The sequence below is a fragment of the Calypte anna genome, chromosome 12 (assembly GCF_003957555.1).
Source record: "Calypte anna isolate BGI_N300 chromosome 12, bCalAnn1_v1.p, whole genome shotgun sequence".
Taxonomy (NCBI): Eukaryota; Metazoa; Chordata; class Aves; order Apodiformes; family Trochilidae; genus Calypte; species Calypte anna.
In genome coordinates, this window is record NC_044258.1 from 3842216 (window position 1) to 3866407 (window position 24192).

Here is a 24192-nt window from a genome sequence, read left to right on the forward strand (position 1 = left end):
TTCAGGTGGAAAATAAAACCCTCCCCTTCCAGGATAAAACTGACCAAAGCATAGATATGTATTTTACTGTGCTCACTAGCCAGTACCACCTTCCTGAAGTACTGATGGTAATGAGAATCAGACTCAGTTTACTGTTTGGTTTTTGCCTCCAATAAAAGCAAGATGTCAAAGGGAAAAACATATTCTTTTTATTTAAATTATTTGCAAGATAACATATAGAAATCATTTGATCAACATTTCATGTTAGCAGGGGTACCTGCAAGGACCTAAATTAATGCAAAGATAGAGCTGTAAGCAGCTGACTGCTCTGGAATCTTTCTCCAGCACATGACAAATACCTGGGTGTGGGTAACCCTGAAAAGCAAAGTTTACATCAGTATATTCATTTTCCCAAAATTTTATATGAGAAGAGGGGCTAACTTATTTTTCAGTGCATTTGGTAGGCCTTTTTCTCATAAATATTGGAGGAAGCCTGTTTGGTTTCTGCAGTAATAAGACCTGTTCTCTTCTGGGCAGCACTTAAAGTGAAAGGGCCATTTTGTTAGATATCTTAAAAAACACAGTATGTTCCCCAGCAGAATAAAGGTAACTTTTGTAGTATTAGCATTTCATTTGATTGTTCTGCCTTTTGTTGCAAGTTATCATGGCTTTACTCATATTTGTTGGTATTAATAATTTAAACTATTCAGGAGTATGGGTTGCATATTTACATAGCTGACCATACCGGCTTCCTGTAATGATAGAAAATGTAATGTATAACTTCCAAACTAAACAAGAATTGGTCTTTTAATATCATTCTGGTTTGTAGGGTAAATGTGGTACAGAACCACAAATTATTATGAACATGGGAACAACATACGTGCATCAGAGAGCAGAAGCTGTGTGAATGTAGTTGGACATACATCACATGGTCTGCTTGTGGTCAGTGTGTGTGTACAGGTTCTGTACAGCATGCAGAAAGATACAGGGCTTCTACCCCCAGGAAAGTATCCTCCAATTTAAGGTTACACCTTGGACAATCTGGATCTGGTCCAAAGCTGTTGAAATCAAGTGGAAGGGGTTCATGGAGCTCCATATGTGCAGCAGACAGAAGGGTTGTGCATTACTGTCACCTTCCTTAGAGAGCAGAAGCACGCCAGGACAGTACAGGAATTGTATGTATTTATACGTTTCCCTACCTGCTTTAAACTTTCAGCAATAATTAATACTAGATATTTTGCTTTTATGAGTTTCAAACTAGAGATCAGTGCTCATACGATGCCTCCCCTGAAGCACTTCTCCAGATTTTGATCTTCAGTGATGAGGCACTGGCCTTAGCATCCCTTGAAGGGATAAATAGGGCTCAAAGCACTTTCCATCCAGCCCCTCTCTGGCAGAGCCCTGGATCTGTCTGTATTTGGGAGCTGGGCAGCTTCCTGGTCAGCATCAAGGTTAGGTCATCTCACTGTGTGCTGCTGCAGGTACAATAAAAGGCCCCAGGCAGTGTATCCACTGGTCTACAGGACCCTGACCAACTTGTCCCATGGACTTCTTGGACACTGAGAAGCAAAACCTTCTTCAGCCTCATGCCCAGACAGTGAATCCAAGGACAGTTTATCTTCCAGGAACAGGAGTCACACAGCAACTCTCAATTTCTCTTATACAACCCTTCACAGTTGTTGTGGACCAATGAAGAGTAAACATGGGGTGGAATAGGGGAGGTATTGCTAGGATAACTTGTGTTAGTTACATCTGGCATTATTGTCTCTGAATGATAGACTCTGTGATGAAATAGCAGAGCAGGCATCTTTTCACATTTGGGTATCCAACAAACCAAATTAATTCCATTATCTTTTATGGAAAGTTCATGCAGAAGCAGTTTTGATTGATGGATTGCATCTGTGGCTGCTGACTGATTAGCAACATGGCAGAGGGAGCTTCATTTACAGGGATTTGCTTTCATTCATGAGCAAAAATTGAAGGTTTCTTTCCAGCATGTTTTTTGCATTAAAACTAGTTTTTCCTCCATTAAAATAATAATTTTTTGCTTTAGCTGAAGCATTTAATTGGTATACACAATAATCCTGATAGGAAATTTCTTTTGTTGCCATGTGAGAGGAAATTTTTCCTGAAGAGTGATCATTGTTGGTTTTTCTGGACTTCATTAATTTATAATTGGCAATATGCCTTTTGGTACATCCAGCCCACCGACCATAGATCTGCTCTGTCTGCAGTCCATTTCCTCATGGTGTGGGTGGAGGGAGGGCATCTATGTGAGTGCTGAAATAAATCCAAGTTCCTTTTCTTCATACCAAAAAGATACTCAACCAGATTGACTGGCTGAACATTTTTCAATGCAAAATTACAAGGCCTGTCATTGTGGAGTTGATTTCTAAACTGTCTCCTCCTTGGTGGCTTGTAGAAAACCAGAGGATTGGGAAATCAAGAAATGGGGATGAGAGATGGCAGAGTGAAGGAGATGCCTGGTTAGTGATGCTGGCACCAGACTCTGGTGGGAGAGACATCCACTCTTGTATTTTTTCACACTTTCTGTGACCACAGTTCTTATGTGCAGGTTCTCAGGCAGCAGATGTTCTGTGCAACCTGTGCCGTAGCGAAGCTTGAAGATTTTGGTTCATTCCAGGCTAACTCCAGATGAGCTTTAAAGGCAGAAGTTGTGGTACGGGCAGTTGTTTCTTGCACTGCTTATTCTTGTCCCTCCCTGCAGGAGGACTCTGTTCAGATGAAAACACAGCAAACTCTCAGGGTCACCCTCAAGCACAGAACGAGCAAATCTGGGCTGATTCCAGGAGTAATAATGTGCTCAGGGCTCCAGAGAGGGCTGAAAGTTTTGTAAACGAAGATTTCTGAGAACACTCACTGTAACAAAGAAAATGTAACCCCAGTGACTCAAAGAGAGATTGTTTCCTTGAAGTACGAGGTGCAGCTATGGTGTCCTTGGGATGAGCAAATCTGAGCTGGTGTTTTATCCACCAGACACAATTAGCTATGGAATCTTCCTTCTCCATTTCCCTCCCACTCCCAGGCTTTATCCTAAAGAACCAGGGCAGAGAATGCTTTCTCTGTGTGGAACAATGACAGCAGTGGCCCCGTGTGCTGTCTCTCAGTGATGTTTGTTGAAGAGGCAGAGCCCAGGCAGGACAGTGGGCATGCAGAAGTTCACCTAATGCCATGTGAGCCTCGGGTAGGTGAGGTTTGCAGCTGGGAGAGAAGATGTATTTTCTCAGCTGCAGAGGAGAATACAACTAATGAAAGGAGTTGGTTTGTTGCTACAGTTGGTCACTGAATGCACGTTTATTCTCTTGGGGGACAGATTTGGAGCCTGTTGAGTCACAAAGCAAAACAGTTTGATCTTGGGTCCTTCTGGGGATTTTGCTGTGTTGTGAAAAATCATTGGTCTTTTGAGGGAAACAGATCAAGATTCCCAGCCTGCTCATAGGGAAATCCTGGTTGTAGACAGCAGCTGTATGTGCTGTGGATCAAAAGAGATATGTTGACAGAACTCCCTATGAAAATGGTGGAAAAACTGTGAACCAAATTAGTAAGAGACTAAAAGGTTTACTGCACAATGTGTGTTATTTTCACCTCGTCAGCAGATAGAATTTCACTATTAATCATGACAATGACAAGGCCAGGACACATTTACTGAAAAATTCTTTACTACAAGCTTACTTTATTGCCATTTTGTTATGACACTCATTTGGAATTAATTGGCAGACTGAAGCAAACCCCTCTGAGTTACTCCAGAGAGTCTCAACTCAAATTCTTCCATTCAGAGGTTGAAGTTCAGGCTATGGAGGAAGGGGCTCCTCTGGCTGCTGAGCAGTTTTGCCTCACATGGAAAATTGTACTGCAGTTCCCTTCTGTCTTCCCTCAATGAAAACAATTGTTAGCTAGTTCCAAATTGGCCCGGGGCAGGAAAGGCCAGTTGCTAAGCTGTCAGTTAAATAGTAGGTTTTCTTTTCTTTTTCTTTTTTCTAATTTGTATTTTAAAGTGGGGGAATGTTGATTTTCAACTGTTCCAGAAGGGAACAGTTTGACTGAACTAGGTAGGCAGTACCCATGTGTGTGTGCTTCTCTTTAATGCTCAGATGCTCCAACCAACATATTTCCCAGCAAGAGAAGATCTGTGCTACAGATTGTCACTGCTCAGGGCAGGGGATCCAAGAGCTGGCAGGGCTCCGGCATAGTAGAAGACTGGATTAAGAAAACAAACAAACACGAAGCTTGAATCTGTTGCTTACAGAAAGGTCAAAGTAACATCATAGGCATTTCATTGAGGAAAGAAATGGGGATAGGGGCTCACTGAGGAAATGGGAATGAGGTGCTCAGATGTTGAATGCACTGGGAAGGGCAGAGGGCTGAAATATCCTGGAGGAAAAGTAGGGAAAGAGAGGATGAGAGAGAAATGTAATTTAATCCAGAAGATTGAAAAAAATGCTTTTTGAGGAGCATGGTTATGCAACCAAACAGGGGGATGTTCTGCTTGAATTACTTGTGGTTTCTCACAAAAAAAGTATCCAAATAATGGGGAGTGCTGTGATAACTAGGGATTTTTTTTCTCCTGAGAAGGGAGGAGTGCAGCTCTCTATTTCTCAAGTAAACGAGAAAAAATTCTTTCCTTCACTCAGCAGAGCTGCTATCAGTATTTACAGTGTTCATCTGAGCCCAGAGTATTGAACTGGTGCTGGTGCTGGCCCCTGGGGCTGTGCTGTCACTGGGGCTGTGCTGCCACATCCCCCGGGCTGTCCCCACATGTGCACGGCTGCTTGAGGTGCTGTGGAGCTGAGGGACACGCTCTGCCTGCCTCCTGCCAAAAGGACTCTCTCTCTGCAAATTGGTTCATAGCTTATGAGCTTTGACAAGTTTTTGTTGGCTGTGCCTTGGGAAACGTTTTTGAATGACTGTTGCTGAGTTTGCTTTAATCTTTTCTCTCATTTTTTAATTTTTTTTTTTTCTGTCATGGAAATAGCAGGGTTATTTAGTTGTGTTTCTGAGGTGTGTATAGTCACCTGGAATTCAGAGATGTGAAAAGAAAGAAAGAAAAAAAAAAAAGAATCAAGATTAAATCAATTTATTTTCACTAAAAAGAAAGAGTTATGCTCCTGCATGACCCTGGCCTGGCTGCAAGTACACAGGGAGCCTCCTGAGCTCCAGCTAAGGGGAACTGCATCTCAGCTGGTTTGACAGGGGCTCCATGGTACTGGCTTGGCATGTTGCAGCTGCTCTGGCTCCCTCATCCACACTGGAGCTCATCAGGGCTGGGATGAGGAACAGCCACGTGTGCTGGGCGGGATGGAGTTTCTCTTTGCCTCCTTTCCCCCCATGTGAGTTGTTCCTTGCAGCTGCCATCCTCCCACTGAGTCCCTTTGGATCTGCTGCAGTGGTGACTCCCAATGACACAGCATTTCACTCTTCAGGCAGCCAAGTACCTGCCCTGTAATTTTAGGCTGCTCTGAGGCAGGGGAGAACTTTAATACAATAGACACAAGACATGATTCTCCCTTCCTCAGCTCTGCCTGTCGTCCACTTGTAAAAAGGCTGCTGTCACTCTCCAGGGCTTCAAAAATGGCTTCAAAAGCTGCACATTCTGGAGGAACATGAGCTGCCCACTCACTACTGATAGTGCTTGGCTACTTCAGCTGAAATAGCCTGTCAGGTTCCTGTTTGGATTTGAGTGTGGGGAATGTCCTGGAGGTCATTGGGATCATCTCTGCCCAGGGTTGCTTGTGCTGGGAAGGGAGAGCCACTCATTGGAGCCACTTCTGGGAAACTGTGAGTTTTCATCCTATGCTGCTTGCTGTTTGTTTGTCCCACTCTTGAGTTCTCTGTTGTAATGATCTGCCAGAACCCCAAATGTCTGGGTTTTTTTACACTTTTCCATGAAAAGGGAGTTAACAGTAACTAATATCTTATTGAAAATAAAGCTGAGGAAAACTGCCTGCAAAAGCTATGACTTCTGAAAACTGGCTGGTTTTGCCAAGAACTGGAGTGTTGACAACACTGAAGTGAGTAAGCATCTCGTGCTTTACTTTTGATATGCAGCAGCACCTCACTAAATTCAGATTCACTCACGGGTTTGTCCTACTGCTCTTTCTCCCTGCCCTGGGTGCCCGATTGCAAAGGCTGGCATCAGCCCAGCTGAAATGTCATTCATTAGCAGGCAGAACTGACTGGCACTGCGCACTGTGTGTTGCATAAGAGCAGCCAAGGAAACCCTTCTCCACTTTTCATTCATCTGGCTGGGGAATAGCAGTGAGCTGGGCTGGGAGCAGCCAGCAGCCAGCCCTGCCAGAGCTCACTGGGATCGCAGGTTTCCGGATTGAGAGGGTGTGAAAGGAAGAGCTAATCCCCCAGCTGGCACAGCCACTGGGTTGAGGGGGTTTTCTGCTTTTCATAGATCAAACAAGATCTTTCCATTTTCTCTTGCATTTAGAAGGGATTGTTGGTAAATCGATATTTCCTTCCATCCCCTCCCTCCTTCCTCCCTTAAGTCTAAACTATGACCACAGCCATTTTAGAGCTCTGGCAGCTGCAGCAGCCCAGAGAGGTCTGGCTTGGGGAGAGGTGCTAAAATGCACAGGCTGGTGAAATTTGTTAGTCCTGTTGGTCAGTGTGGGATCACACGTGTGTTTCAACTGGGCTTTTTGCAATGTGTGACAGAGAAGGGATTCAACATCACTGCCCTGGGCTGTGTTTGTGCCTGGTCATGTTCAGCCTGAGCCTGGAGAGTCAGTTTGGACTGGGTAGCACTGGGAGCCATTGGTAGCTGCTCTGTGGGTAGGTGTGAACTTGCATTTTGCCCAACTGGAGAGTGCAACTGCTGCACTGGCTTTCCAGCATCCTAGTGAAAGGACAGATTTTCTTCTTTGTGTGTGGGAAACCTGGGTGTGGATCAGCTCTGGCTCCCAGTCTGTGGCACAGTAGAGATCCCACAACTGTCTGCCACCTTCTGCTTTCACATCTGGCCCTGCCCAATGCTCAAAAAGAGAAGATGGATATCAAAACAACACTTCCATTTTTACCACCCTTGCCAAGGCAATTTAGTGAGGAGTTGAGAAGTAGGATAGGGAAAAGCATTGTTCTATCTAAAGATGTTTGCAGGGATCTGCAGCTGGTTAAATGGCTGGTACATCTTCAAAGCTGGAAGTCAGAGGGCTCTCATGCAGGTATGGTCATCTGCAGTTGGCTGAATTTACTCTGTTTATTGCTTTTTGTTTATAAATGGCTGCCTCTTTTTATTCAGTGAACATTGGAGAGAATGCTCTTGATCCTGCAGTATCTCTTCCCCACGTGCAGACTTTATGCTGTTGTTTTGCTGTCTCTGGGGCAACCTTCACACAGCAAGATGATGTTCATGTGAAGTCTTTGCAAGAAAGTGCCTCTTGTCACCTCTGCTTATCTAGAATAAGCTTTCTGGCTCAGCACTGAAATGAAACCATCTGGAAGTAATATCTTCCAATAAAATACTTTCTTAATTTAAAGAAGTTGCACATTTTAAACGTCTAGATCTTTTGTGGAAACACACTGGTTTCATCAACATTTTCAAGTAATATAGATGAACTGTTTTAATCAAGTCAACATTCTTCCTTTCAACTTCATGTTATGGCTTTGATTGAAATAATTCACAGTATATTGTTTTGTGAATATGTCAGAATCTATAACTTTTGGGCCCCAAACTGAATCGAAGTAAGCATTTTGAAATCTTGTTTTGTTCTACCCACTTCCCCTGCCAGGAGACAGGAATCTGATGTTTTTCAGCCAGTGCTCATCATAATTTTCATGATTACTGCTCTTATTGGCCTTAGAAGTCCTGTCACACAGATACTGGTTTCATCTGCAATGGGAAGCATTCTCATTTCCTTTTCCATCAAGATGTGTACCTGTAGTTCCTGTTCATTTGGACTATTGCTTTTTTAAGCTGGTTTTCCATGAGGTGTCTTTGCTCTGCCTTTCCCAGGAGCTGCTTTTGAAGAAAGAATTGAGGAGTAAGGAACTCCTTTGTGGGCTGACTGTCCTCTATTTGCTGCTGATTTACCTCACAGCTTTCTTTCAGTTGACTTTGAGGGACCTCCAGTCCCAGTCCAGAACATTTTCCCTCCCTTGTATGGGCACTCATGCTTTCTCAGGATGCACAGGGCTGGTAGTGGCTGCTTTACCCCCAGTCTCACCCCACTGAAGCTAAGAGGGTTGTTAGCACTTGGACCAAGGCAGAGCAGGACAGGCAGCACAGCAAGTCAGGAAACTCCACAAAGGACAAATTGAAGCCTTCTGGGTTATGAAGCAATGCATAAGGACTGGGAGACACTTGGGTTATCTTGCTGTAGAGCTTTCTTTCAGCAGAGACTTTGGAAAACCTTTATTTTAGGCATGCAGGACTTAATTTTTTGTGACATGTCACCCAAGTGAGCAGCAAAAGCCAATGACATTGGTAAGAGTGGGTGAAGGACAGTTAAGAATAGAAAGCTCTGATTCTCATTTAGGTGAAGCCCTTGCACATTGTCCCAGTTGTGTAAACAGGGCACTGAAGAAAGCATTTAAAAAGTTAATTGAAATAAATTATTGCAATAATATCTACTGGTAGTAAACTTCCCTGTCCTCAAAGAGGTTCCAATTGAACATAAGAGGAATGTTTTTCACTCTGAGGACAGTCAGGCACTGGAAGTGGTGGATTCCCTCACTTTGGAAAGTTTGAAGTCTCAGCTCAACAGGGTGCTGGGACATCTCATATAAACAGTTGGATCAGAAGGGTTGGACCAGATGATCCTTGAGGCCCCTTCCAATAATTTTCTATGATTCTATGAAGCTATTTTCCCCTCTCTTGGTACAGACACCTTTATGTCACTGCTCTGGATGCCATTCCCAAGTAATTAACTGCTGTCTCCAGAGCATCATTTCAGCACCTGGGAAGGACACAGATCCAGAGGCAGTTTCACATGGACTGGCACCAGCACACAGGGGCTGTTCAGAGGGATGGGTGTTCTCAGTGGGATGGTGTTCTCAGAGTGTCTCTGTGCTTCACTCAAGGATGTTTATCTCGGTCCTTGAAGTGGAGATTCTTTCTTTGATATGCAAGTTTATGGGGTGGGGGGGAAGCCATGAGTGTGGGGAACAGATGGAGAAACGCTTTGCTGAAAACACAGTGGTTTAAAGGAATTAAAAAAGATTCTTTTGTTGGGGTCATTACAGCAGAAATAAGGAGCCCTTGAGAGAGGGAGAGAGAAATAGCCAGCCTCCAAAGATAGCAAAGATTGCAGTGTTAGCAACTAAAAAAGAGGTTTATAAGGATTTCAGCCTTATCAGTTTGAAGTCGGTAGCTTGAGAAACCAAATGTAGAGGAATGTGGAAATGATCAAAAGAAAAAGGGTACAGAGGGGCTGAATGAGGCATTGAGCAACAAGCGTGGGAGGTGAGGGGTGGGATGGGGCTCTCCAGAGTTCTGTGGGTGAGATGCAAGGGGGCAAGAAGAGGAACAGAAGGAAACTGGAGGTGACCAGGAGATGCAGAAAAACCCTTGGATAGAAAGGGGGTGCAGATGGGAGAGGAGGCTGTAATTGTACAGGGGAGGGCAGCTGAGCAGCTCCTCTCACAAAACCAGACTGTGTCCTGTGGTAAACCTTCAGCTGTGCTTGAACTTGCAGGCACACTAGGCATAAAGAATGGGCAGCTTTCTGCTGCTTGCTTCAGGAGACAAGGTAATTTGAGGCTTTCTGGTTTGAAATTCAAGTTTATGCCTGAGAAGCGAGTACTTGTTTTGGGAAGCCCAAACAGAGAAGCAGGGCAGGCAAACACAGCTCACAGGGGTGTCCTGCTCCCAGTATCACATTTACCCAAGGGGCTGTGCTGTGCCAGGACAACAGGAGCTGTCTGGGAGCAGTTACTGTTTGGATATAAAACAAGTAATACACACAACATTGCCCAGAGTTTGACCAAGGGACTTGGATGTGCTGAAGCATTAAAGCCAGGAGGTACCAATTGGAGAGGATGGGGACAAAACCCTGCTGCAGGAGCCTAGCAGAAGCAGCTTATCTGTAATTGTCCTCCCATTCATTATTCCCCATCTGAAGCTATGTAGTAATTACCAGTTTGGATTACCTGGAAAAGCTGCTGAGAGCAGGATAAATTATAAATTCCCAGGCTGGATTCTGAAGAATGAATTTCAGCATCGCATATTGAAAATTCTCCTTTGTAGGAAATACAGGGGCTTTATGAGCAGCTCTGAAAAACTTAGATCCTTCCAAGCCACTATCAGACTGTCTGATAATTTTACTTTTTCTTCAATCAGTCTCCTTTAGTATTTATTCTATCTCTGCACAACGTACTGAAATAATTCCAGTTCCAGGGCTGGACTGTGGAAATTCTTAGCCTGGTTTGTCCGTATCTTATCAGAACAGACACTTTCCCCCTGGGTTGGCTGCTTTCCTGCACTGCTGGAGCAGGCCTGTTGGAAGCCCAGTTTGAATGGGAGAAGTAATCTTTCTGAATGGGTTTTCTGGCAGGATTCCTGTTGCGTGTGTGGTTTATTGTTCTTGTTGATGTGACTACATGTAATCCCCTAGACAAATGTTTTAGGGTCCTTTTTGGTGTTGGGAGGGGTTCTGGGAAAATAATCAGATCGCTAGTTCTGTAAAATTCTGTAGGCAAACTTTCTGCTCTTTTAAATCTTGTTTCATGTTATTTGTGTAACTTTTTGAGAATGCTTTTGATACATAGGACAATGGCTGATTGACTTGAACTCTTACACTTTTCTGTGGTAAAAGGACTGAGTTATTAAAAGCAAACAACTTTCTTTTCTTCAGTGCATTGTAACAGAGTGTTATTATGCCAGTTCAAAAGTTCATTTATTTATTCATTTCTGATCACAGTGTAGTAATTCACTAGAAAGTGTTAGTGGTGGTGTCAGAAATGAAAGAAGTGGATGCCAAAGATGGCACCTCCTCAGCTGGTGCCCAGATCCACGGCATGTACAGTTGTAACTCCAGAGGAACCACGCTCTGTGGAACTGGGCCAGGTTCAGTGAGATGGGGATCCAGCCCCCAGCCTGGATTACAGGATAGCTAATGGGATGCTTATGGGATGCTTAACCACACAGTAACAGCAAGAGACAGAGAAGTTCTGTTTTAGCACTGAAAGGGTAAAAAATATAACACTGCTAATGCTGAAGCCTGAAGTGCAAAAGATTGAGAAGTGGGGGAAGGAGGCAGATAAATCTCCTTTTATTTCGAGCTGAAATGTCTACAGGCAAATTCTCACTTCTCAAGGCTGTTTTGCCTGAGAAAGATCGTTGAGATTTGGGTCTTTGTAATTAAAGCATAAAGAATAATTATCTTGAACTTATATCTGTGGAGGAAGAACTGTATATTTACTAACCTGCCAAGAAATTGTTCCCTTTTTAGCTAGACAGAATGGTTAACAAAAAGGCACTGAAGTATAAAGGCCTTTTTAAATTTAAATATATATAAATTTTGTGATCAGATTTAAAAGAGAACACTCACAACCTTTTTTTCTCTCTTTTTCTTTCAGTCTTTTTCAAAATGGGGGTGGGGAGGAAGCATGCAACTCCAAAGTTAGTGCCTACAATGCTTGGAAGACATTGTGATTAATTTTGTACTTAGGTTTCCAGATGTTGGATTTTGTCCCAAGTTTTAAAGACCTCTAATGTTTAACAGGATATGTGCTGAGTATAGTCCTTAACAGAGTTTTCTTTCATAACTAGGATCTATAAGAAAAGGCAACTCAGGAGAACACTGCAGATTTAGAGCTGAATCTACAGCCTTCTAAGGAAAAAACCAAAACAAACCAACCCCAAAACAACAAAACCCATTAAATGTGCAAGCCTGGACCGGAGCTGTATTTGTTTGGGAAGAGTATGGATAGGTACTGGAGCTGGCAGCTGAGCTGCTGGAATGCCCTCCTGCTGGTGCTGCTGTGGACTGGCACGTCCCGTGCCCAGAGGGACTGCACGGGTGCTGAGTGCCAGCCCCTGGACAACTGCATTGAGGAGGTGCTGGAACCCGGGGACTGCTGTGCCAGCTGCCTGCAGCACGGCTGCACCTGCGAGGGGTACCAGTACTACGACTGCGTCAATGTCGGCTTCGTCAACGGCAAAGTGCCCGCCGGGCAGTCTTACTTCGTGGACTTCGGAAGCACCGAGTGCTCGTGCCCCAAGGGAGGGGGTAAGATCAGCTGCCAGTTCATGCTGTGCCCAGAGCTGCCCCCAAACTGCATTGATGCGGTGGTGCCGGCTGACGGGTGTCCTCAGTGTGGGAGAATTGGGTGCCTCCACGAGGGACAGAAGTACGTGGCGGGGCACACCTTCCATATGCCCCCCTGCAAGGTTTGCCACTGCCCCAACGCCGGGGGTGAGCTGATGTGCTACCAGCTTCCAGACTGCAACACCTTTGCCTTAAACACTGCCAGCCCAATAGATGCAGAAGATGGTGAAGCAGACAGACACTACGATGACCCCTACAGCTATGACCAGGAAGCACCGGAAGGAGACAACACCCAAGTGGAGTCTCCAAAAAAATACAGGAGTTATTCATCGCAGTTAGAGCAAGAGAGCATCAGCCAAGAGCAAAATGAGGATTATGACTACCTACCAGCCAGCATTGCTCCTTCAGCTTTGGCTTCAGCTGATCCGTACACTCAGGCAACAGCTGCACCACCCACCACCTCAGTGCCCACCGTCCCCTCTGAATTTCCCAGCACCACAGAGAAGAGTGAGAGAAAGAGGGTACCCCACACCACTGCAGCATCCTTCCAGCAGGTGACACATAAGGAAGCACCCTTGACCACCGGTGTTCCTCTGGAGCACACAACAGCCACGACTGAGACACCCAAGCACCCTGAGGAACTGGAGAGGAGATCAAAGGGGAAGCAAGGTGAGAAAGAGAGGCACGAGCAAGAAAGAGCCCCCCACTCTAAAATCAAAAAGCATGCCAGAAAAGAAGACCCAGGGAACAGCATGCAGCCAGGCTTGAAAGAGGTGAACTTAACAGAGTCAAGTTGGTCAAAATCTTCCCGTGCCACACAGGAGGGAAATGTTTTCCCTAAGGTAAAGTTCAGTGCAACCACATCTCCTCCTGTTGCTCTGGGGGAAGACCAAAGTCACTCATCGCAGAAGCAGTCACAGGCACTTTACCGTTACCAGCCCGAGGAGGATGGGGACCCTAACTCCATTCATGCCAACCCCAGGTTACCAGAAGGTAAGAACTGCTTCCAGTGTAGATGTCTGGACAACATTTACTCATAATAATGTTGGTGCACATCAACTGTTCTTTTCTCCTTGCATGAGCATGAAACCAAACAGACCTCCAGTTACCTTTTTTGATTTCTTTCAGAATATGGTTTGGGTTTCATGTGATGTAATCAATACTATCTCACTATTGCCTTCCTTGCTTTGATATCACAGACTGTGGCTGGTGTTTCCTGGTATGTTAACTTTATTTCAGATAACGGTTTATTAAAATTCTACCTTTTCCTTCAATTGGTTGCTTTTAATGTCTAGTGTGATGTTAGAGAAACATTTCAGTCTGCACAAAAGCAATAGGGTTTAATTAGTTATCTGCTTGGATTCTCCAGTTACCAACTGAATGTTATCACATTTGTAGCTTTTGTCTTTTGCTGAGGGAGGACGTGGAACAGTTGTGCTACTACCAGTGCTGTAAATATTTTTGTAGTAGAATTTATCCTATGCTTGAAAGGCTGTCTAATCTTGTTAGTACAAGAACTTGGTTGATACACTCAAATACCCCTAAGGACTAGTAGGGAGAAAAAGGACTACCTTTTGCTTTGTGTTTTTGGGGGTCTGGAACTTCATGATGTTTATGATCAACCGTGGCAAGTTTAAGTATTTCTTCTCTGCCTCTGGATTCCTCTTGACATCTGCAGTGGATGTTGATTACACACTTTATGCAGTGCTCATTACTGTAATGAATGCAAACTTCATTGCTGTAAATTAGCACATATACTGCTCATCTTTCCAATTCATTTTTTCATCAAATCAACAGTAATATCTCCTTTATCAAGATGTGGCACAAAATGTTCTCATGAGACTCAGAGGTGTAATACTTGGACTCTGAGTAGAGAACACTGATTACTCTGTAGACAGTGATATTTCTTCCTGGGTTACCTAGGTAGCCTTTAAACATCTTGAGCTGCCTATCCCATCTACTCAAGAAGTTTAAGGGAGGTGGGAGGAGGGCAGGTTTGGAGCTGAGACTCTGGTCTTAGCACAAGCAGCCCCCAGGGCTGTTCACAGGTGCACAAGGTTCCTGAATGGAGGTGGTAGCCTCTCTCTTCCATTTCCACTAACATTTTTATGGTGAATGTTAGTCTCACAATTACTGATAGCAGCAGTATTCTTAAGTTGGTCCTTGATGTCTTGGTTTCACCAAAGCAATGTTCCAGAACCCAGCCCCTCCTGCAGAACCTCTCTGTGTTCCAGGCAGCAGTGCTTGAAGATAGTGCCAGGAGAGAACAAGAGCTGAGCACACACACCGTCTGGAGGGGCACCTTTAGGAAGTGTGGACTTTCAAAAATTATTTAATAGATAGTTAGTGTGCCCTGACCCTTACCTTTATGCTACCTTCTCTTCACAGATGCCTGTTCTATTTTTTCTGTCTCCTTCTGTTATGTGAAGAGTGAATCAAACCAAGGTGACTGGCTGATGATCCTAGGGGGGCAGTGAAAGAGAATGGGTTTTAGCCTTCTAGTTTGTACAACCTGAGTAAGAGGATCTGTTCATAACACCTTCTTTTGCCTTGTCCAAATGGAAGGGGCAAAAATGATCTGCCTCCACAGTTCTCCATTTGTAGGCAGATTTTATTCTTCCTCAAAATCTGAGCTGAGCTGTGCATCAAGGCTGTGCATGATGCATGGGTCTGATTTGGACTAACAGGCAATAAACTGGTTTCTGATCTAAGTTAAACCAAATCCATTTAAAAATATACTTTTCTCTCAAAGATGAGGGGGTGGGCACCCTGAATTTTTCAATGAGATGGATTAGAAAAGCCTATTGGGGTGTGAGTATTTAGCAGCAGAGTTACTACTACATTTTAGAGGCTCCTTGGGTGATTTCCAGTCTGTGATTCCTGGGAACTGTTTGGCTGAGACAGGTCTGGCCAGGGTGTGGGTCAGGGTACCTGCTGGATGGCAGCAAAATAGGATGGATCTCATGTCAGGCTTAGGTTGGAAATCAGTGGGTGCCATGTTTGCCTTACCTGAGAGATACATGTATAAATATATTAATTTATATAGAGAGAGAACTTCTTTTAAATATAGAAGTAGAAATACCAATAAATAGGTGTTGGGAGCAGGGTGTGCTCTTTGGCTGCAGACAGCTCTGAGGCTGCTGGTGCTCTCTGCAGCCCATGAAGCTGCTGCAGATCCTGCATGTGAGTGCTGGTTCCTTCCTTCACCCTGCAGTCCCTGTCCCCATCTGCTCCACCAGTCCTGTTAGGAGTAACTGGTGGGACCAGATATGTGCAGGGCTTGTAAAAGAACCTTCCAAAAACTCAGGGCTCTCCCTTGCCATGGCTGGTGCCAGCATCATGCCCAGGGGCTGCTGTAATTCCATTTGTTTGGTTGTTTTTTCCATTGATGGAGTTGTAACTCCTGTGAGCAGATCCATATGTTTCAAGTAGTAACACATATACATCTTCTGTCTCTTTGGTGACTCCTGCCTGAGCCAGTGAGGGAGAGAGAGTGAAGATATTAGTCAGGCTTGAAAGAATAATTCATTTTGCCTTCAGATGCAGAATGAAAACAAATTCTGTGCGTGTATTTTTAAGTATAAAGTGGCATAATCTACCAGAATTGCTAAATAATTTCTCTTTTTCCCCCAAGAATCAGCAGCATGATGTAAACTCCATCAACCCTCCCATTTTTAAAACCCACCAGGTCCTTTGGCTGTTCCCCAAAGGGGCTCTCACTCTGGCAGTGGGCCTGTGCCCCACCTCTGGGTGCACTTGGGTGCAGGGCAGGGCTCAGGTCCTGTCCTGCTCTGCAGGGCAAGGTACAAGTCAGCCCTCCTGCAGACCCCTACCCACTCCTTTCCCAGAATAGTCCCTGGAATCATTAAGGCTGGAAAAGACCTCTGAGATCATTAGGTCGAACCATTAACCCAATGCCAGCAGCCAACCAAACCATGCCCTCAAGTGCTATGTCTACATGTTTTTTGCTGTCCTCCAGGGTTGGTGGCTCCACCACTGCCCTGGGCAGCCTGTTCTAATGCCTGGCCACTTCTTCCACAAAGAAATTGTTCCTAATATCCCATCTGAACCTCCCCTGGCACAGCTTGATCCCATTTCACTGGTTTATGTGGGAGAAGAGACTAACCCCCACCTCACTCCAACCCCCTTTCAGGTAGCTGGAGAGAGCAATAAGGTCTCTTCTCAGCTTTCTCTTCTCTAGAGTCCCTGCAGTGGAATGGATTTTCTTGATTTGGGGTTTTTCCTTCCTTGAAATCATCAATATGGTTACTAACATTTCACCTGAATTGATTTTTCTGGAAACAGACATTTATTTAGGCTCCTGAGTCACTGCAAGGTACATTTTTGTGACTGTAGGCACATTGTAGAATTTATATATTTTTTTCCCTAATCTTTCTTTTTCTCTGGATCTTACAAAAGTATTGAAAGCTTCAGAGAAACATTTGCTGCCACAAAAAATTCAGCCCATGTTAGATGGCTATTGCATTTACTGCTACTAGCTCTATCCTGGCACCAGAACTCAGCTGTGGTTGGATCCCTGATGCCTTTCATTAAAAGCTTGGCTTCATTAGGTGTATTTTATGTATCTCACTTTGGTTTTATACGTAGCTGAATTTTCATCTCCCAAACCTCTGATGGCTCATATGTAATCTAATGATGGAAACAATGTGGGCTACTTTGGTGTTCAGGAAAGGTTCATTTTGTGTTTTGATTCTCTTTCTCCTTTTTAACTTTGTTTTTTTATCTGTGTCTCAGTACCAGGCTGGCACACTCTGCCTCCCCACTCGCTGAGTTGGTCTCTGGGGAGGCTGCCCTGGGGAAGGTGCTGAGCTCTGCCAGGGATGGGAACAGCTCTGCCTCTGAAAAGCTGCTGTCCTTAGACACAGGACACACACAGATGGAACCTCTTGCATCCAACAGCTCAGCTGATCTCTTTAGCTTCTTCACTCATGGACCCCAGTGCTGTTTGCTTTGAGAATTTATTTCTTTTCTCCTTTTGTCATTACTCTGAGCTTTTCTGGAGCAGATTAGGGTGGTTTTTTTGTTGTTGTTTTTTGGTTGGTTGGTTTTTGTTTGTTTCTTTTGTTCTTCTGTTTTGTTTTGGTTTTCTGTTTTGTTTTGGTTTTGGGTTTTTTTGCTGAGTTTCTGGGTGCTGAGGAATCTGGGGTATCTGAGGCCCCTCATTTCCCCCCACGGGTGGTGCAGGTGCTACTGCCATCCCAGCAATGGGCCCAGGGCTGAAATGGTGATTCTGGGGAGCTGGTTTCTCGATTTGCCAGGCTCTGCAGAGCTGTGTGAGCCCTCTGGATGCCTCCCTGCCTCCAACAGGGGTGAGTGTTGCAGCTCAGGGGTCTCTGCCACCCTCTGCTCTGTGCCCCTGTCCCACTCCCTGCCTTCTACTCCCATGTGTGAGTGCACGTGTCACAGGTGCTGAATACAGACTAAAGAGCAACTTTCTTCAGCAATGTGCCAACCACTTGAAGATTCTATGGCAAATGCTAATTACTCCTTTCCTAAAGGAACTCTAAGTGTAAAGAAGAGGTAATTACTCAGCTGAGGAAGTGTAAATTAAGTACTTTCACCAAAGGAAGGGATGAGATTGATGGAGACTATTCTCTTTAAACAGTCTCTTTCCAAACATTGATCTTATCCTGTAACTTCCTGCAAGGGCAGCAAACAAAGGGAGTTTAGATGTCTGTATTTATTATTTCCTCCTCCTAAAAATGCCCTGAATAAGAGAGGGTTGGATAAAACATCTTTAAAGATCTTTCTGTCAAGTTTTGTTATGATTTTCCCATTTTTTCCATTGCCCTATGCTCTACCAGTGGAGTGCTGTTTCTTGGAGAAATGAAACTCAGGTAGCAAACAGCCTTGTTGTCCATGTTTTGTGATTTGCATTCTGGTTTTGACAGGCTGAAGAGCAATTTATGTCTAGCTGGGACCACTGTGGTTCAGAATAGATATATTTTTCCCCTCAAACTCATCCCTAACCAGTAATTTTTAAAACCTTGGTCAATTTTAGAGTTAAGGATAATTGCTTTCCAACTAAAGTTAATTGCACTGAGTAAATACCTGCAAGCCAAGATCAGTGACATTTGTTGCATATGAATCCTGATCAGGTAGGAAGTACTGGGAGGGTCTCGTTTATCTTACAGGGATATAGTTGAGATTTCAACCAACCCACCTACTTGATATTTGCTGATATTGAGGCTCCTGATGAAAGATGAACTTGAATTTCTGATTTGAGCACAAGCACAAAATGAGACCCATAGAACAGAATGGCACTGAAGGTTTCCAAGGTGTTCCCTGAGCACAGTGACTCTTCACCCCTCCAATTGCCATCCTTAAAACCACTGGGGGATGGTAGGATGCTCAGGATGGTGCTTCAGAAATAGAAATTCTATTTGCAATTACTTGGTATTTCTTGTTAACAGGCAAAGTGTTCTTTCATATGTATTTGATTTACCTCAGGGCTAATCCTACACTGTCTACTTTGTCCCAGTTCTCTCTGCAAGAAGAAATCAGCTTTGAATCCTCAAAGCAGGATAACAAAGGTATAAAAATAAACCTCAGGAGAGTGGGTAACGTAGAAAAAAGCCTCTAGGCCAGCAAGTGTGAAACAGCATGAATTACACCCCAGGTGACAGCATTTGGTTATCTCTGTGGTGGATACATTTCTGAGGCAGTAAGATTGTAGCCAGAGTACATACCTATCAAGTAGGCTGAGATACTTACAGAAAGAGGAAGACTGAAGTATGGTAAAATTAAGAAGTGTTTTAGGAGAGAACCACAAGCTGTTCTGCCAAACTGGCATTCATACCTTACTGGATAGCTGGATGCAAGCTTAGGAGAAAAAAGAAAATATGCAACCATTTCCTAATTAAAAATGTGTGGTATGTGGGGACTGATCCTCTGATGGCTTCTAGTGCACAGCCTCCTCCTGGACCCCTTCCTCACGCCAGCACTGTGTCCTCAGTGCCTGTGCCCAGGAGCTGCCACCTTCTCCTTGTTCAGCTCCAGTGGCCCAGCTGTTGGTGAAGCCATGAGCAGGGTGCACGGACCCCTCTGGGCAGATTTCAGGTGCTGGGGGACCTTTCACTGCAAGAGTGGAGCATTGCAGGATGAGGCACAGCTCAGTGGTTTGGAAGAAAACCTGCCCAAGGTGCAGCAATCACCACTGTTGTGTCTCCCTGGGTTTTTATTTGCCTGCCTTTCAACATTTAAGAGTGTAATTAGGGGCTGAGGTTGGCCAGCAAGGTGAAGGAACCACTTGTGCTGGAATGGGCCGTCTCAGTGCTTTCTGTTTCAACAAGACCTGGCATTTCAGGTGTGGCTGTGCTGAGCACTGCTCGTGGTGTGGATCTGTAAGCAAAAGGTGCCAGGAAAACCAAGCTCTGCCCCAGCAATCTGGAGCAGTGTATTCAGACCAGTTGTGGGTTGTGAAATCAGCATTAGCCAAAAGCACCAAATCTCCAGGCACCTGGCCTGCCAGACCTGGCCTGCCTGTTTCTGAGGCTGTGGATGCAGCTTTCAGCCTATATCAAGAGCTTTGAATAGTCTGAATCCTCTCAGGGCTGAGCCTGCCAGCCCAGACATGTGGGCAGCAGCTGAATTTGAAGGATCCAGACTTGCCCTACCCAGGACCACGGGGTCAGCGTTGATGGTGTGGTGTTTGTCTCCAGATGATCTCTCTGGACATGTTGCTGGATAAGTGCTTCTGGCCTGTTTGTGTTTTGGAAGAGTGCTAACCAAGGGTCAGACCATTGGTGCTGGGTTTTGAGCTGGCTGGGCTTCAGGGTGCCTCTCAAAGCTGCAGGCTCTTAGGTCAGACCACTGTTCTTCTTTGCAAGAACCCTCCTGGTGAGCCCAAGCACTCCTCACCACAGACTTTTTTCCCCCCATCACACACATCTCCTTGGTAGAGAGGAGATTTTAACCAAAGGTCATGAGGTCCCAGTTAGCAACAATTCTGTGCCAGGCTCTTATGGTGCTGTTTTGGTCCTTAACTCCCATAGAGGCATGTTTTTAGTTACAAAAAATAGGTTAGAGGATCTTTTCTTAAAAATGTGAAGTTCTGTGAAGTGGTGTAACCACAAGCCTGGTATGCAGCATGCCAAATTTCAGTGCCATGCTTCACTAAAAACTCTCTGCATAATCTGTCATCATTAGATGTATGCAGATTTTTAACAGGCTAAAGAACTTACAGAACTGCTCAGGCCTTGAGGTCTTTCCTTTTTAAACCCTAGCATCTGCCAATCCAGTAATTAGTGATGTTTAAGAAGCTCTCTCTCTTGTCTTCCTTGTCTTCCCATAAAATGAAGGTAGGGGCTCATCACTTCAGTGTGATCTTGCAGTAATGACAGCAATCACCGGGGACTGTGGCAAGCAGATACACTGGTGGTACAAGGAGGGCCAAACGTGTACGTTCCTTCAGATCTTGCTCATTTTACCCTCAAACCACACTCTGAGGAGCAAGGTCTTTTCCCCATCATCTGGTGTGAGGATGGGGTGTAGATACCCTTGTGCTGATGGAGCATATTCTACACTGAGGGGTTTTTGCTGCAGCACCAGGGCTGTTACTCACACACTTGGCTGGAGCAGTGCTTCACAGGGCAATCCAGGGTGTTCAGTGTTGGCACCATCATCTGTGAAAAGCTAGCTCCATCCATGGTTTGCAACAAGATGGTTTGATCTAAATTCTGAACATTAAAGCATGCTGGGACAACCTATGGAAAAAAGAGGGAAGTTTTCTTGTATGAATTAACTGATCACTTGAGAAAGCTGTTGGGCTCACCAGGTTTCTCAAGGGGCTGCATTTGCTGGTTATTTACAGTCTATACCTCAGAGTGTAGGTTGTATGCCTGTTTGGTACTTCTTCAGAAAACAGAATTTAAATGAGACTTCTTTGCAGCAGTGTTTGTATTATTCTAATCGATCACTGAGGGATTAAAAAGGACTCTGAATATACCTCCTTGTTACAGAAAGTGAAATACAAGTAGTAATTTCTGATCCAAATTTTGTGAGACAATAACCTTTTGAACAGTTTCAAATATGTAGGCCAAATAAATGTAGCTCTCTAGCATCTGCTTACTCATGAAAGGATTTGTAATTTCATTACCCTGGGCCTCACAGCAAGCAATCTCTCTTACCTCTTAGGGATTCTTAGGTAACAAGCCAGCAGTAATTGGAATTCTATAAAGATCTCCTTACGTGTGAGCAGGTTTTATGTTCTATTGACAACTCCCAGTCTGTCAGTGCTATGCCTGAGCTGACCAGTTCTCTTCCAAAGCCACCAAAAAGCCCTAAACTGCCATCCCAAAGCCTTGGTGGTGCTGGCACTAAGCCAAAGCCTGAGGGAGGGATGGGGAAAAAATCACAATGTGGTTTCCAGGACCAGCAATCCTCCACTGGGCATTTCATAGAGTCATGAGGCTTAGCTTGGAAGGGACATTGGAGATTATATATTCCAACCTCCCTGCATGGGCAGGGACACCTCTCATCCAGACAAGGTTACTCAAGGCCTCATCTAACTCGGATAACACTTCCAAGGAGGAGGCAGCCACAACTTCCCTGGGCAATCTGTTCCAGAGTCTCACCAGTCTCCTGCTGAAACTTATTCCTAAAATCTAAACCTCTTCTCCTTCAGTTTAGATCTCTTTCCCCTTGTTCTATCACTGGACACTTATGAAAAGTCCCTCTCCAGCCCCCCTGTAGGTTCCCTTCAGGGATTGGAAGGCAGGTTTAAGGTCCTCCTGGAGTCTTCCCTTCTTCTCCCTGTAGCAGAGATGTTCCAGCTGCTAATTTTCCCTTTCCTTACCTTTGCAGGGGGCAGGGAGCTGCAGTACTCCCCCCAAGCCCCTCATCTTTGCTCTGATGCCACGTGTGGAGTGGCTGGGACTCACCAAGCTCCTTGCAGTGAATGAATTTGTAAGCAGCACCATTACAGAGCCCCTGGGTCTGCAATTGTTCACTGTCTGCTGGAATTACTGGGCTTTACTCCGACACTGGGAGGCAGTGATGGTGATGGAGCACCTCATTACTTGGTGGGAGTTACTGAGGTAGGTGCTCAGGGGGATTCTAGGGAGGCAGCAGCTCCCTACCAGGCCCCTGGGGGTGCTGGGGGCAGGACACTGAGGCTGGGGTGCAGAGCCCCTTGCCTGCTTCTTTGCTCAGGCTGGCTGCAGTTCACTCACCTCCTGTGTACACCAAAGAAAGAGCAATTTAGTAAATCAGAACTGTAATTCCTTCTCCCTTGTTGCTGTGAGTGCTGGGTGCTTCTGTGTTGCTGGTGTGAACCACAGGGATGCTGATTGCATTCAAAAGGGCTCAGACCTGCTTGACCATGGTTTTGAATTGCTAAAACAAACTTTCTTGGTTCCAGCGTTGCATGAAGGGAAGGATAATTGATTCTGTTCTGATGCATTTGTATATAATGCATCTTAAAAAAAGAAGAACAATCATGAAATGAATCCTTGTAGCCTTACATTCCCAGGGCACCCCCATTGCTTGCCTCTCCAGGGAGCAGATATGGGCAGTAATGGGTTTGTATAGGGTGTTGTACGCCTCTCCCATGACGGTGCTTGAACTGGGCAAATGAGCATGTCTCAAGGATGAGATGAATGCTTAGGAGAAGCTTTGTCTATTCCCAGGTTGCTATGTTAAATTTTTATTTCAAGCAGAAGAATATGCATTGGCTCTCCTGTGTGACCACCTTCCTGCACCCTTTCCTTCTCTTGCTTTTGTGGCTGTTGCTGGAGATCACTATGAGTTTCCCCCTTCTTGTTTGCTGCATGTCTTCTCCTCCCCTTCATTTAGCCCTGGAGGAGCAAATTTTGTGGCTTTGCAGTGAGGGAAATGTTTCATTTTCCCTGAAACCAGGTGTCTGGGGCATGCTGACAGCAGCAGGTTGGAGGTGGAGTGGCTGTGACCCAGCACAGGCACTTTGCAGCCTCGTTGTTGGCCACCAGACACTGGGGACCAGTGGAGTAACTCTTCTGGGAGAAGAAATGGAGGAAGATGTGCCTCCAGTGGTGTTAGGAAAGTCAGCAGGTTAATGAAAACTAAAGAAAATGAAAAGCTAAGCAAGTGCTCAGTGCAGGATCATCAGTGAGTGCTGTTGAAATGGGACAGGAGAGAACCAGATGGGAAAATAATGGCATTTGCCATGGGTATCATACACAGTCCAAGACACTTTAAGTCAATTTAATGAAATATATTCTGGTCTTAGTATGTCCCTGAGATGCTCCTGATATATTTTTTTGAGTAGTAATCTCAATGGCTCCATGTGATGGGTATGGTCTGGCTCTGAGCTGCAGTAGCACTCACCTCCTCCACATGTTCATTGAGAGCTACAACATCAGCTGTGTTTGGAGCAGGGGAGCTGGAGGTTGACTGGACCTGGCTCACATGCAGGGAAGAGAAATGAGAAGAAAAATGAATGAGGTCTTGCAACAGGAACATCTGGCTGCACTTCAGCTTCCTTTTCTTCTCACCGCTCACTAATTATATGTTAGTTTCTGTCTGAGATTTGAAAGACATTGAATGAGCTACTTACTGGAATAATTTTCTGAGCACAAGTTAAATTGATTAATATTATTGAGTTACACATCTTGTATGAAGTGAGGCATCAAAAGTGCTTCTTGTATTTGTATTCTGATTGAGACATTCTACAGGGACTTAGAAAACAGTTACAGTTGGCTGTCAGTGATTTGTAACAAAGAATTTATTATACCTAATACAAACCTACTGTGTGCTGCTAGCACACGGCATACACAAAAGAAGTTCCAGGACTACAAACCTTGTTTCAGTGGGGGTGCAGAATTTCTTGAAAAGCAAACACAGAAATGAGAAGCATGTCAGCTTCTCCAGCTAGCTTAGTGGTGAGAGCAGCTGGCCCTGTGTGCCTGTTGCAGGCATTGTGTTTTGAGAGGGTGGGGTTTGGTAGAAGACTCATGGTCAAACCTATCTGGTTCATCAT

The 24192-nt window shown here is 44.8% G+C and overlaps 1 protein-coding gene across 4 annotated transcripts in view; it reads left to right on the plus strand.

Annotated features, from left to right (window-relative positions):
* Positions 1-24192, plus strand: part of FBLN2 (fibulin 2) — a 106857-nt gene that overhangs the window by 15537 nt on the left and 67128 nt on the right. For all 4 annotated transcript variants that reach the window (XM_030458464.1, XM_030458463.1, XM_030458466.1 and 1 more), the window contains one exon: positions 11717-13208. In XM_030458464.1, coding sequence (XP_030314324.1) covers positions 11828-13208 — 1381 coding nt within the window. In that variant the 5' untranslated portion in view covers positions 11717-11827. The remainder of the gene's footprint in view (positions 1-11716; positions 13209-24192) is intronic.